Here is a 16,445-nt window from a genome sequence, read left to right as displayed (position 1 = left end):
GGAACTTAAAATAATGTGTTTCAACGTTTGAATATAAACAATATGTAAGTATATCTGTAACGCTTCGGGAGATAAATCACTACATAAAATGTAGAATAATTTTACTTTAAATTACCATTTTATACAAAACCCGTTATACCCATTTCCTTTATATATAATGTTTAAACAGATATGTTATACCTATTGCAAATGGGTTTGTCATACAAAATCAGTAATTTGACCACAGCCTACTTCGACATCTCAAAGGTAAAAAGTATAGTATACTGCAGTAGTAAACTGATTTAACAGTTACATTTGTAGATAGTTTGGATGAAGTATGAAGCATGTTGTACTGAGTTTTGGTTTTCAGTCGTGAAACGAAGATTCAGCAATGTGACTATCTGATTTTTACGCACATACCAAATAGAACTATCCTATTTCTCATAAATAGAACCATGAAAATGAGGTCCAAGACAATGGACTTGCGACAGACGGAAACTTCGCAATATAAGGCATCTCTCTCTATATATATATATACAAAAGTATAAAGCACACAGGCCTTCCTCTATATATGTGCAAAGTATAAAGCACACAGGCATTCCTCTATATATGTGCAAAGTATAAAGCACACCGGCCTTCCTCTATATATATACAAAGTATAAAGCACACAGGCCTTCCTCTATATATGTGCAAAGAATAAAGCACACAGGCCTTCCTCTGTATATGTGCAAAGTATAAAGCATACAGGCCTTCCACCTTCTAAAATATCAAGCTTTTAAGAGTTTTAGTTAAAGCCGCCGTCGCGGGATCATTATCCCTATGTGGAGCTTTCTGTGGTATAATTCGCAGGCTCGACAAAAACTCGACAAAGATTCCAGATTTCTATCTCTTGACATCTTTTTGTTATATAGAAGAAGTTAAAACATGTCTTTGAAATGTCTGCATCCCATGTCTTCACTAAATATATCACAAATAAATAACATTGTAACAGATTTTTCACATTTTTTAAATATATATAGTAAAACTACCCTTTACACGAATTCTTAGCGATAGTAATATTGGTAACACACATTTATTTATATAAATTGGTCTAAATGAGATTTCCTTTCTTTACAATAATTTATTTTGATATTTATCACCTAACATTCTACAAAATTCTAGTTTAAAATCATTGATTATATTCGTCCCTTTTCTTTGAAAGAAACTAAGAATGTATGGCCCCCTGTTTGGCATGTGTTTATACACAAAAACTTCTAATTATCATCCAGTAACTGTGAGTATCTTGTATTGTGGTTTTTTGTTTTGTTTTCGGTTTACTTTTGTTGAGGGGGCGAAAAATGTTAAAAAAAAAATTGTACTTTTCCCACTGATTTTTGTATCCAATGTTGGATAGGTGAGTGTTCATGAAGGAAGTTTGACACTGCTGCACAATTAAGTACCTCTCTAGCAAAAAAAAAACCAACAACAACTTATCAGCATCAGCCGTTTCTTTTTTTTTCTTTTTTTTTTTAAATATTTGCGCAAGGATTGATTTCAAATACTTTTAAAATGTACCGCTTTACATTGATCTACGGCTTGCCCGGCGATCTGAAACTAAGAGCTACCCTTTTTTTTTTTATAATTATCAATATATTATGTCGATGGTCGCGCTGGGAAAAAAGAAAGCAGTTTATGATTTGTTAAACTTTATAAAGGTTATCTCCCTTTTTTTAATGCGTTCCATTGAAACAAACTAAATTTCTCATGTCCAGACATATATGCTTGATTGTATATGTTTGTTCAAGGCTGGGGTTTCACAATGAATCACCTCTTGCATGACTTTATAAATAACTTAACTCTAAAGGAAATGTATTCAACTACTTCTAAAGAAGGTGATTCATTAATTAAAGCAAAACGCTATCTTAAGCTAGATTATGGCCAATGACAGTACGTAAACATGTAATATATTTCTAATATATTTTTACAATTGGTTTCTCCATAGAATGATAGATTTTGTCCCTTTAACTTAATTTATGTTAGTTATAAATATAAGTCATGTAATTCTTTCAAAAGTGGAACTTGGCGTAAGACTGACGAGAGGCGACAGGTAAAGTAACAATTGTATCTTACTAGTAATATCTTTGTTCTTTGTGTATATCTAAATGCAAGTCTGACCAGTTAACTTTCCATTAAGGTATTTATAAGTTTAATGTTTAATGCTGTATAGAAAAAAAACATTTCAATAGCATGAACAATACTAAAAAGTTCATACTCAATTTATAAAAATCTAAATACATGCAGATGCTGAAATTGTCTTAGCTTGTAACACATGCATTGTTGACCATAGCCTCCGAATTGCTTTAATAACTACCTCTTTCTTTACTCTTTTTTATGTTTTATTAGTATTAATGATCAGTGGGATTTAGATCACAGGCAACATATTTGATTATAGACACCCTTCTCCTTAACTATTGGACCTTACAGGAAAGACACGAAACATAGAAAGAATTTACAAAGGTTTCGTAAGTCTACCAGTAATGTATTCAATGTGAACATTGTAGTGTTCTGATTGTTAATCAAAGCTATAACTTGTTATGCATAGTTCGATAATCAATAATTCAGTTATCGCAAAAACAGAATACATTATTGACGGAGGGAATAACTTATATTGTAGACTTACATAATCTATGGTCTAAAGAAATAAAAAGAAAACATGACAAAAGGTTTTCTTTAACTAAAATTTATCTCGATAATAACTTTTTAAGTATATCTATCTTTATTTACAAATAAATCAGCTACTTGTATTCATGTAAAAGTGAAATAAATCGTATATGCATTTATATCAATCAAGTTATTAGTTGTGGATTATTATCAGCAAAGCTTTTGTGTAATAAACTTTAAAAAGTAAAACTAAATGGAAAACTGAGAAGCATTATAGTTTTACATGTAGTTAACCATGTAAACAATCATGTGAATGTAAACTATAGAAGACAACTCTGAAGAAAAAAACCTTTAACCTTGTTTATGCATGACTGAATAACCCGTTTTCAATAGATTTATTGATATTTGTTAAAAAAAAAAACCAACTGCTGCACTATAAATCGAATAGTTGGACAAATGGATTCTTATTGTCCTTTTAATGTCGAACTTCTTTTTTTTTTTGTATTAGTGTAACACCCTAAGGAGGAATTATTCTTGCGTAGAAGTGTTATCCTTTATCAGAAAAATGTTCAGGTTTCTGGTAATTGAACCAGAAAATGACAAGATTGCACAGCGATTCATATGTCAATCCAATAGCACTGATAAGATATATCAATTTGACGACAGAAAAATCGACAGAAAAATCGACGCTATTATGTCAATCCAAACCCATTCATGAATGTAAAACCTCTGTCTGAAAGTAGTGGCGGTATCAAGTAGCGTAAAGAGCGTACCCTTCCATTTTTGTTCGCACCAAAAAATAAAAGAATAAATGCTTTTTACATTGAAGACCAGTTGGTGACCTTCCGCTGTTGTTTTTTCTATGGTCGGGTTGTTGTCTCTTGAAAGACAATAAATGTATCTTCGTGGCTGCCCCCCTCAAATATGACTTGAAAGACGATATATGTATCTTCTGGGCTGACCCCCTCAAATATGACTTGATAGACAATATACGTATCTTCGTGGCTGGCCCCCTCAGATATGACTTGAAAGACAATAAATGTATCTTCGTGGCTGCCCCCCTCAAATATGACTTCAAAGACAATATATGTATCTTCTGGGCTGACCCCCTCAAATATGACTTGAAAGACAATATATAATGTACGCATCTTCGTGGCTGGCCCCCTCAGATATGACTTGAAAGACAATAAATGTATCTTCGTGGCTGACCCCCTCGAATATGACTTGAAAGGCAATATATGTATCTTCTGGGCTGACCCCCTCAAATATGACTTGAAAGGCAATATACGTATCTTCGTGGCTGACCCCCTCAGATATGACTTGAAAAACCATAAATGTATCTTCGTGGCTGCCCCCCTCAGAAATGACTTGAAAGACAATATATGTATATTCGTGGCTGGCCCCCTCAAATATTACTTGAAAACAATATATGTATCTTCGTTGCTGCCCCCTCAGATATGACTTGAAAGACAATATATGTATCTCAGTCGTGGCTGGCCCCTTCAGATACGACTTGAAAGACAATATATGTATAAACTTTGCTGCCCCCTCAGAATATGACTCGAAAGACAGTATATGTATCTTCGTTGTTGCCCTCCCTAAGACATGACTTGAAAGACAGTATATGTATCTTCGTGGCTGGCCCCTTCAGATATGACTTGAAAGACAATACATGTATCTTCGTGGCTGACTCCCTCAGATATGACTTCAAAGACAATATATGTATCTTCATTGCTGCCCCCCTAAGATATGACTTGAAAGACAATATATGTATCTTCGTGGATGGTCCCTTTAGATATGACTTGAAAGACAATATATGTATCTTCGTGGCTGGTCCCCCTCAGACATGACTTGAAAGACAATACATGTATCTTCTTGGCTGGCCCCCCTCAGATATGACTTGAAAGACAAAATACGTATATTCGTGGCTGCCCCCCTCAGATATGACTTGAAAGAAAATATATGTATCTTCGTTGGTGCCCCCCCTAAGACATGTCTTGAAAGACAATATATCTATCTTCGTGGCTGGCCCCCTCAGATATGACTTGAAAGACAATATACGTATATTCGTGGCTGGCCCCCTCAGATATGACTTGAAAGACAATATATGTATCTTCGTTGCTGCCCCCCCCCCCCCTAAGACATGACTTGAAAGACAATACATGTATCTTCGTGGCTGACTCCCTCAGATATGACTTGAAACACAATATATGTATCTTCGTGGCTGGTCCCTTCAGATATGACTTGAAAGGCAATATATGTATCTTCGTGGCTGTCTCCCTCAGATATGACTTGAAACACAATATATGTATCTTCGTGGCTGGTCCCTTCAGATATGACTTGAAAGACAATATATGTATCTTCGTGGCTGGCTCCCTCAGATATGACTTGAAACACAATATATGTATCTTCGTGGCTGGTCCCCTCAAATATGACTTTAAAGACAATATATGTATCTTCGTGGCTGACGCCCGCAGACATGATTCGAAAGACAATATATGTATCTTCGTGGCCGACTCCCTCAGACATAACTCGAAAGACAATATATGTATCATCGTGGCTGGCTCCCTCAGACGTGACTTGAAACACAATATATGTATCTTCGTTGCTGCCCCCCCCCCCTGAGATATGACTTGAAACACAATACATGTATACGTTTCAAAACTAGGAACTTTAAAACTATTCTGGTCTAGGAAACAACGTATCTGTGGAATATTTCAAATTGTATCTCTAGTAATAAGATATGCGCATACAATTCCAATAAGATTAGTCAAAATGATTAAAGATCTGTATTGTCAACGGTCCATTTTATTTCTGTTTTATGATGATTAATAAAATAATGGGTACTCACTATTTCATTTCTCCTTGACAATTTAGTAATTCGATCATCGAGACCTGTTCGATCATTATATCATGTGTCTATTTCATCTAAAAAGGCTTATTTTACAGAGTCGGATGTTAATTTTATGTAACTTTTATTGTATACTCAACATGCCTTTAAAAGACTTGATAGCAGGTTGGTTCGTGTAACTCTTTATCAATTCAAAAGTTTTCATTTTTTTTTAATTTTTTTTTTAAATTTGATCAATTTTATTAAAATTATCAAAATTTCACCTTGGTACATGGAGTTATTTTTGTCAAACAGTTTGACCTATTGAAAGAATTCGGAATTTATTTAATATTTTTCTTAATGAAACTCCAAGTGCCTCATTTTTTCAATCAAACATAAGTTCTGTTGTTTTTTTAAAATTATTTTCCTGACTAGTTTCTGTTATGTTTTTACACTTCGGTGTTGACATGAATATCAATTATATGGTCATTTTTATAAATTTTCTGTTTACAAAACTTTGAATTATTCGAAAAACTAAGGATTTTCTTACCCCAGGAGTAGATTACCTTAGCCGTATTTGGCACAACTTTTTGGAATTTTGGGTCCTCAATGCTCTTCAACTTTGTATTTGTTTGGCTTTTTAACTATTTTGATCTGAGCGTCACTGATGAGTCTTATGTAGACGAAACGCGCGTCTGGCGTATAAAATTATAATCCTGGTACTTTTGATAACTATTTACAGTTTAGCTTTATTGCCTTTATACAAGGTCTTTAGCTTTAACTTTTTAAGTAAATGCTTGATGAATGTCTTTTTAAGTTATTGGATAGTTCTAACCTGTTGGTTATCTTTATTTTTTAATAATGTATTTTCTGAATTTTGTACGATGAACTGTCAATACTTGTAAGACCGATTAAGCTCCATTATCAACAACACATCAAATATGTGGCAACCTATGGATATAAAAGATCAATCGTATTTCATTCTGTTTTGTATTTTTTGGCCGATAGTTTTCAGAACAATTTGTCATCTAACGAAAACACACACATACGGTATTTATTTCTTTCATTTGTAGTAGAAGTCAATACGGATAAAAGATATAATGTTTAAAATATTTCAATGGTATAGTCTTTTATAATTCTGTACAGAACGACTCTCTTTTTTCTATTATTCTTATAATAAATACAATGTTGTATTTTATGTTATTGAGAGATAAGACTTAAATAAAATATTGGATTGAAGCTAAAGAAATGCACTATATTGTCTTTTTATGGATATTTATATTGATCACTCTTTAAAATTAACGTTCCAGTGAGTGTGATTGATTTCACATTTATTTCAGAGATTCGTTGCACGGTTCATCCAAAGGTGCGTAAGATTAGAATCCGAGCGATCTTCTATTGCTTGGTACATCCCATTTCTTTCTCTATTCAACGTCAAGGAAAGTCATTTCTTTCCGTAAAATATTGGTTACATCCTAGATATTAGTGGATCAATGTATAGATAGGCGACTATAAATCTAATTTGATTTAAAATTTTCTCATTAACTACACAGATATTGACTTGTCTGGTAAGTATCAAATTTACCGTTAAGATAGTTAAAACTTATATCACAGCAATTACATTATGATTTTGATAGGATATTTAAAACGTGAAATATAATATTTTAACGTGAATAAAAATGAACTGTCATTTAATTTTAATTAAGGAAAACATATTGTATTTGAAACCTAACAGTTGACTTCTTCGGTGAGTTTATTTGTTTTATACGTTTTTCTTTTTTTTTTTTCTTCTTCATTCATTTGATTGTTTCGTCATTCATGTATACATACAAACCCTTTAAGGTATAGAAAGGTAGCCGAGCAATTTTCAAACTATAATGTCAGGCGATGTTACCGCTATAACAAGGGAGTAACTTCATTGCATAATATGCTTTCTCTTTCCCACTAACAGAGAGAGGTTATAAGTGACATAATATAAACGTTGTATATAATTCGATTGAAGTCTAAGAAGCATAGTTTTGTTTTTATTATCTTTGATAGAGAAAGAGATATGTTCGATATTATTTGGTCTTTTGTGAATGCTAATTTCGTTGATATTTTGTCGTCTGTGAAGGTTGACAGGATGATATTTGTTCTGTTGTAAATGAATATTCGATGATACTTGTTATTTGGTAAAGAATGGTTAAGTTCGTTGATGTTGATGTTGATGTTGAATCAATGTTACAATTTTTGGAAATGATATTGACTCGATTTAATCTTCTGTGAAGGATAACTTTTAAAGATATTTGGTTCATTGTAAAGGATATATAAGATTATGTTTAATTGTTAACAATTCCAAATAATTTATTCTGGTTTTATTGTAAAAGATTTTATTGGTCTTATAAAAAAAATTGGAATAAAAAATATCAAAAATTCTATATCTAAATAAATTATATGTTTTACAAAATTTGATAAACAAATCATAATTCTATTCCATTCTGCACAAAATGATTTCACAGCCAAATGACAATAGGTGTTGTAGCCTATGTCATAAGCTGTAGAGGTTCAATTAACCATACAGTTTGTGCTTTGTATTTGTATTATGACAATGACCATTGTTAAATTCGACATATATTCTTTAATTCTTATGTGTCAATGACAGACCATGTATACCGACCTTGATGTCTTTTAAAGTGACCTTGATGTCTTTTAAAGTGAACTAAGACTATTTATGGGTCGAATTTGGTCAATAAAGCATTTCACAATGGAAAGTATTTTATCGTTGAATTTCCTTTCGTTTGATCTAAAACTTGATTCTCATAAATATAGGTGTTTTGCATTTAAAGAAGGCAAATGACAAACATATTACAAATACTTCCTGTGATGTTTTCAAAACTGAAAATAATGTAATTTGGATAGCTGCGGAAAAAAAGTAATTTAAAAGTTAAATGTCCAACACAATATATGCATTGAGAAAAAAACAGATAAAAAGTTAAAATATGTTTACACCTGTTAAATTGAATATTCGTTTTAACAGTAAATCAATACAAAAATAAAAATAGTATTGTGTTTACGAGTCGTTACTTGTTAGTTCATCCTTATAGTAAAAAACATTAAGATCCGAGTTCAGTTGAGTAAACTTATATTCTATACAGAATTTTTCAATTACCTCATGCAGTTTCTTTGAACTATTTTTTATCTGATAAATGCTAAGTCATTATACATTTGTTATACTATACGATAATTAAGTATTTTTTTCCAATGGTAAAATGAATTGAATTGTAATAGTAACAGAAAACTGAACGATTACCTAAACGACCCTTAAATGGATTTTAGTTGATTGTTGGTATAATTGACTTTTAAATGCAAAAATGGCTCGAGTTTCTTCACAGTAGTTAAACATAATTCATGATACCTTAATAAATGTATCGATCAAAATTTATAAAATGGGTTTTATTCTACTGCATGGTGAACAATTGCATATTTACATTATATTAAGATATTTGGAAAGTGTCTCCAACAAATTACAGCATCTGTACTGTACATTTACAGCATACATTTTACAATACACAAGTAATTGAATTGTTGGTGTTAACATTGAAAAACATGATTTTGAATCCTTGTTTACATGTATTTGGTTTCGAGCTGGTCCGTTTTATACAAGTATCTTAGAGATAACTTAATATGGTATAGTTTTTGTGTGCATTATGTTTGCACCTGTACTAAGTCAGGAATCTGATGTACAGTAGTTGTCGTTGGTTTATGTAATTTATACATGTTTCTCGTTTCTCGTTTTTTATATAGAAAAAAGTGAAAAAACAAAAATACTGAACTCCGAGGAAAATTCAAAAAGGAAAATCAAAAATCAAAAGGCAAAATCAAAAGTCGTAATACATCAAACGAATGGATAATAACTGTCATATTCCTGACTTGGTACAGGCATTTTCTAATGTAGAAAATATTGAATTGAACCTGGTTTTATAGCTAGCTAAACCTCTAACTTATATCAGCGTTTGAATGGTTTTACACTTGTAATTTTGGGGCCCTTTATAGCTTGTTGTTAGGTATGAGCCAATACTCCGTGTTGAAGGCCGTACATTGACCTAGTATAATGGTTTACTTTTATAAATTGTTTGACAAATATGGGTAAATCTGTAACACACAATACAATTTGACAATGCATTTACTGTGTTACAAATCTAGATTAGGCCGACGATGTTAGGCAATGCCCGAATAAGGAAAATGATTTTTTATAAAGATTTGTTGGATGAGTGTTTTAAACTCATGTGCTCCGAACCGAATGAGTCCGCTTACTAACGTCATTTGTGGTGGCTCTGAAAGAGTGAGCAGTAGTCGTGTGTTCATATCTGTCATAATTTATTTTCGTAAATTATTTTGTTATAAATAGGTCATTATTTTGTTCTCAGTTGAATTGTTTCATATGTGTCATGTCGGTAACGCATATGTTACATATCAACAAATGACAACAACGTAATTATAGACTTCTGACTTAATAGGATACAAACAAAATGTGGCGGAGTTAAACATGTAAGCGGGATCCCAACACCCCCTAACCTGGAACATGGCGGGGTTGAACATGTTTGCGGAATCCCAATTCTCCCCTTTACCTGGAACAGTGGTGTTACAATACAACATAAGAACGAACTATAAAAATTAGCTGGAAAAGTCTTAACTCATCAAATGGATCTGAATAGAAATGCATTTAACACAGAGTGGACGTGGTAAGGTACTAGTACAGCCCAACAACAAAAAGACACTAAGTACATATTTACCAGAACTCGCAGTAACTGACAGCTAGTTCAAATCCAATAACAAAAAATAATAAAAAATCATGCATATATGACTAAATTTTATAGATTATTGGGTTTTCTACCCATTGATGTCCTAAAAATATCTATCTACCATACATAAATCTCTTAATCATCCCAGGTCTATGGGTACACTGTTCATGACTTAAGAATTCAGCTAATATACTCCATTTCATGTCTATATTTTTATTCTATCAATCCTAAAACAGAATAAATAAAACATGCCAGTTTAAAGATATTAATGTCAGATACTTGAATGTAGGTTGACAAACAATACTACTGTTTAAAAATAAGCCTGATTGCATATCTTTTTTGAGAAGTTTTCTAGGTGATTAATTTTGTTTGATTTGTTTGACATGCATTCATAGTGTTTTGATAAAGGTTAGGTAGTTAAGATTAGGAATCTATATTATATTGTGTATTCAGATCTTGTACAGTGTTTATATACCACCTATATACGCTTGTAATTCAACATCTTTCTTTCCATGCTAGATGGATGAAAATAAGCAAAGAAAACATGTAGTAACACATAATAATCTTAAGTTATTTGCTTAACTATGATAATTCAGTATCTGACAATACAAATAAAACTAATTATTTGCACAGTTTGCTATTAAACTAAAGCGGTATACATGGGGTCAGTTAAGTCAGTATGGTGTGAAAGCGAAGAAACAAAGCTATCCTTTATTCTTACTTTTCAATAAATATCTAAAAAAAAAAATTATTTTTTTTACAAATTTGAAAAATGCTATATTGTAGCGGCAAAAGAAGACCGGGCCTACTCCTTTTGCCCAACAAGATCGATGATGTTATTATTTATATTTTATCATACATTCATTCATTTCTCATTTTCTTTTTATTATTTGTCATTCCTTCCGTCTGTCTTTCCTTCATTTATTCTTTCGTTCGCTCGGTCGTTCGTTCATTTTTTATCAATGGTCATATTTAAGCTAGACATTCAACTCCAGGAGCCTTAATAAAACAGACAGTCAAACAATGTTTAGATAACGATTATTAGTTCTCTCAAATAATAAAAAACAAAAAATAAAATAGATCATGTGAAAAGTTTATAGACACATCAATAAAGAAGTATACGCAATCGCCCATACAGTTTGTAAAGTTCCGAATCCCACTGAACCTACAAATCCATGTGATCATTGAATCTTTGACATCAGTTCTTTAAATATTTACTAAGACGAAAAGAGGAAAACATTTAAAATCAACTTCAACTAATGAACCATTGACAAGGTCGACTAGGTGAAAAAAACCCATTAGTATGTGGTAGTATTAATTCAACATATTCTCTTCCAATTTAAGGGACAATGGAACATTAATAAACAGCGAGGACTACTTCAAGCAATGTCGGACGGTAAATATATATTCAATTTATTTAAAAGGACAATGTTTTAAGATTTAGAAGTATTATAGAGTCAAGTAACTTTTTTGCACTGATTTTTACTATTCTGTTGATCGATATAAATGATCAGCGATTAGCTATTTAAACGATCCTTTTCGATGGTGGTGTGGGCGGGGTGTAGGGTTTACAGAACACAGAATCATGCACCCCCCTCCCAAAAAAAAAAACAAAAAAAAAAAACAACCAAAAAACAAATACAGAATCGAAAAATGGCATAAGAAATTAAAGAATATAGAATATAAAAATAAAGATCTCCCCAAAATCTAGACCTTCGTTCATTAGCCTGTCGAAAATAACGAACATATAAAAGGGTTGTTTTTGTTTATATCTTAGTGTTTTTATAGAGTTAAAAAAAAGGTATCGATGACAGATCTTCTCTATACAAATAACTAGCATCTTCTATTGATGAAACCGTATACTCTTTTTAATACTTGGTATGTGTTGGTTTAACTATCTCGTTAACATAAACACACATTCAACATCCATTCTAAATGTTATAACACTGTTGTGATAAAAACAATGTTTCAGAACTTAAACGATGCTCTGAAGTTTTTTGTACATTGTCAACATTTATTGATAATGTGTAGATAAAAAGAGCAGTGTTCTGATTTTGCAGCTTGTTTTCCAATAAACTATGACTCATTTCTAGTCATTGTATCAATTGAAGAGTTAAGTGAATCATCATGGCACTCACACCACATCTTCCTATATCTACATCATGATTGTTTTGAAAAAGTTCCTTCATCATAAAAGTTCTTTGCGGTTTTGAAAAATTCTGTCTGAATCCTATATGAATGGAGTACATGTATTGCAAAGGACAATACTTTGTTAGCCGTATTTGGCACAACTTTTTTGGAATTTTGGATCCTCAATACTCTTCAACTTTGTACTTGTTTGGCTTTATAAATATTTTAATATGGCGTACTAAATTATAATCCTGGTACCTTTGATTTTTAACACAATAACAATCAGATATGAACGTTTGGAAAACCAATTACACAGAGCAAAGACAGATGACTGAGCCGTCAGGAAGTTGAAGCCTTAAACAATGGATGATTGTATATATCGAAGTTGATAGTCAAACAGCAGCTCTGAAGACTTCACTGCACACGCCACGTATTTCAATAGTAAACATTAAACTTAAGATATATAGTGCATGAATGCCATTGATATAACTTTTCCAACAAATTCTAAATAATATAGATGTAAGCAATTGTACGTCACCAGATAGGGAACGAACAAATCGCCTTCAGTCTCTTTAATATTTAAGAGTTTTACGTGTAAAACTGAAAGTTCCAAATCCAATAAAAAGAAATAAATTCATTGCTTTCTTAATGTTCATCCAGTACGCTCGAGACAATAAAAAATGGAAATGTAAAAAGTTCTCGAAGCATGAAGCATACAAACTAAAAAGGGCCTCTAAGAATGCCAAACCATCTAACTTTTATTTCTAAGGTAAATTAGGTATGAGGGGATTACAGGATTAATTATCATCAAACTGCTGATTTATTAACTCGAGAGTTACATATATAATTTATCATTTAAAGTCATAAGAAACCTCAAATTAAAAAAAAATATGCATATGGTTTTTTTTATAACTAAATGGATAGTTTTCATTATACAACTTATGTACATATACTTTTTCTGAGGAAAATTCTTTAATATGTCCACATTTAGAAGAAGTTTACTTTTTTTTAATTGCTTGCTTCCAGCAAGCAATTCGCCGACATATTTTCCGTATGCATAGTGACCCGAGCGTAACCCTCCTAAAAATCCGGTGACCACAATACGCATGGATTTGTCATTGAAATAAACAAATATCTGATTATACATGTTAAACACGTGCTCAATACCCTTGTTTTTTTGTGATTTGTTTACTATAAGGTGACAATCGGTAAAACTCGGCTTCAAAACACAGCATTTAATGAGCAACCATATTTGTTAAATCATAACAAACAGAGAGAAAAAAAATGACGATTATATGATATATTTGCGAAAATAATGATAAAATCGTGCACAGAGGACTAAGTTTATGATGTATACATGCATTGGTTCAAGAATTGGACAAACATTATTTTTCACCACTCACTCGTTTCATATGACTTTAAACCATTGAAATAATTTAGCATTGGTTTGCAGAGTAAATTATAGCCCAAATATAAACAAAAAGTGCGAAAAATTAAATGTAAAAATTAATTATAATTGTACCATTTCCGTTTGTTTTGTAGGTTTTCTTGGTATGACCGATGATACTAAGTCCAGGATAAAGAAAACATGGACCAAATTTTCAGAAAAACAAGAAGACATGTATGAGCTTGGGATTCCAATGTTCGAAAAGTAAACATTCCATTATACGAGTTTTTTATAAGGTCATTGTATACATTATGACTAAAACCATTCATCTACTAGTTAGTAATGCTACATGATGATAAAATGTAATATGCAAATTATTGAATCGACATTTATAATTAAATAAGAGGAGGCCGTGTGTTCAAAATGAGTTTTAGTGTCGTGGACTGGCGTTTATCATAAAGTTCTCGAAATAAGCATATTAAGATGAACACCACGAAAAATATAATACATTTTACATATACATGTGTATATGTATATGTAGATACGACCACGATAGCTCAAAACTTTGACTCTATAGCCATAAATATAAATAACTTAAACTTTAATCCACATTTGGGTATCAACTATGTTTACACATTTGGTTATCAACTATGTTTACATACATAAGACCGTTAGTTTTCTCGTTTGAATTGTTTTACATTGTGTTATCGGGGCCTTTTATAGCTGACTATGCGGTATGGGCTTTTCTTATTGTTGAAGGCCGTACGGTGACCTATATAGTTGTTAATGTTTGTGTCATTTTGGTCTTTTGTGGATAGTTGTCTCATTGGCAATCATACCACATCTTCTTTTTTATATTACAATATTTTCAAATTATAATAAAATTCTAATAAAAGACACAGCAGTTGTATGTCAATGTTTCATTTCAAATTAGGAACAAAAGGAATTTATCATGGTGCATTACAATATATATATTTTAGGTTATTTGAACTGAAACCTGAAACTAAGAAACTTTTTCATTTTGACGAGACTAACCCAGAGAGATGGGCAAAAGTAAAGGCTCATGTTAAACTGTTATTTGATACAATGGGTTATTCCATCAGTATGATTGACGATCAGGCAGCAGTGACGCCTATCATTGTAGACCTAGGTACCAGACATTTTTATTATGGAGTAAACCAGAATTTCTACCTCGTAAGTTTAGCTTAAAATAGCATGATAGATGTTACAATGAATAAACCGTTTGAGATTACTAGAAAATTCAAGAATATAATCACTGTTGCATTTCACTTACATTATAAAAAGAGACATTTTCTTTAACCAATAACGATTGATATTAAAGATGATAACAGATAAAATCAAAACTGACCAATAATATCTCATTGAATCTAAAAGAATATATCAAAATAACGAAACTATTGAGATAAATTTGAGATACAAACACCTAAAAAATTAGAATTGTTGGCCAGATAACGAAATCTTTGCATAAACATTTATATGAAAATATGGGAATCCATTAATATTGGATTGTATAAAATGATGTAACCAAATTTCAAAATGTAATACTTTTTTCTCTCATCCGAAACTTATTATTATAGAATAGAAATATTCTGGAAACGTTAGAAACCTAATAGTCAAATATCCTTAGATATGTACCTTTTCAGAACCTGAAATCCAGCTTCTTTAAACTGGAACTACTTGAGGAGTATCTATCTTGGAAGATCTTTTGTTATATTAAGGACTGTATTATATTATTATACTAGTATGCTATGTATGATATATAACATTATAAGAGTAAAAAAATTTAAGATTTGTAGCATCTGTGTTTATTCAGTTCTATGTTAAATTAGTTATGTGATACTGTTGAACAATTGAAAGTGTACTTTTCAATGAACCTGCAACTGTTTTATAATCTAGGTATTTGGCGAATGCCTTATCCATGCAATTACCGTAGCTCTTGGTGACACCTTTACCGAAGAAGATAAGACAGCATTTATGACATTCTATCACTGGATCGGTGGATGCATTGTAAAAGGAATGTCTATGGAGTCTTATAAAAAATAAACTGATATTACAAGGAACCTTTCGTTTGATATTAACCTATGATAGCAATACACAGACTACATCATTACCTTATCATTGTATGATAACTGGTTAACATCAAACAGTTTTATATAAAAAAACAATTTGTATATAAACTTACATCATCTTAATTCATACTTTTGCAATATAAATATCCTAATTTTTGCTTGAAGGAAAAATTTATGTTACAAATATTTATAAAAATGTGTTGATGTGCAATATATTCTATTTTATTACAGAAATAAAAATAGTTTGACGTTGTGATTTTATATATCTTTATCTGAAGTAGATTTAGTTTTATTTCTCAAAATATATAAACTTAATGGTAATGTACACACTGAAATTGATTTTTACAATAAGGTTCTTTTGTAAAGACTAGCAACCGTCACAGGGTACATATCCCTGATGTAATATGTTGTACGTAAACTGTCAGGGATCAAGACTCGAACTCGTACATATTTTTGGGGATTGATTTGTCGGTTCACAAGTGCCTTATAGTTGATAAACTTATAATTTCTCTTAACCGTATTCGAAATGCATTGAACCTATGGGTCAAATAAAAAATATATTCAATATAGAAGCTATCAATCAAGTTTTGATTAGTGTTGATATTATA

The 16,445-nt window shown here is 31.5% G+C and overlaps 1 protein-coding gene across 1 annotated transcript; it reads left to right on the top strand.

Moving 5' to 3' along the window:
• Positions 1 to 1,995: 1,995 nt before the first annotated feature.
• Positions 1,996 to 16,086, top strand: LOC134704854 (neuroglobin-like). The gene is made up of 5 exons (XM_063563637.1): positions 1,996 to 2,065; positions 11,575 to 11,626; positions 13,903 to 14,011; positions 14,728 to 14,941; positions 15,665 to 16,086. The coding sequence occupies exons 2-5, from the start codon at positions 11,617 to 11,619 to the stop codon at positions 15,809 to 15,811; spliced, it is 480 nt and encodes a 159-aa protein (XP_063419707.1). The 5' UTR covers positions 1,996 to 2,065; positions 11,575 to 11,616; the 3' UTR covers positions 15,812 to 16,086.
• The last annotated feature ends 359 nt before the right edge of the window (positions 16,087 to 16,445 follow it).

This window comes from Mytilus trossulus, chromosome 2 (assembly GCF_036588685.1).
Source record: "Mytilus trossulus isolate FHL-02 chromosome 2, PNRI_Mtr1.1.1.hap1, whole genome shotgun sequence".
Lineage (NCBI taxonomy): Eukaryota > Metazoa > Mollusca > Bivalvia > Mytilida > Mytilidae > Mytilus > Mytilus trossulus.
This window is presented reverse-complemented; position numbering and strand designations above follow the sequence as displayed.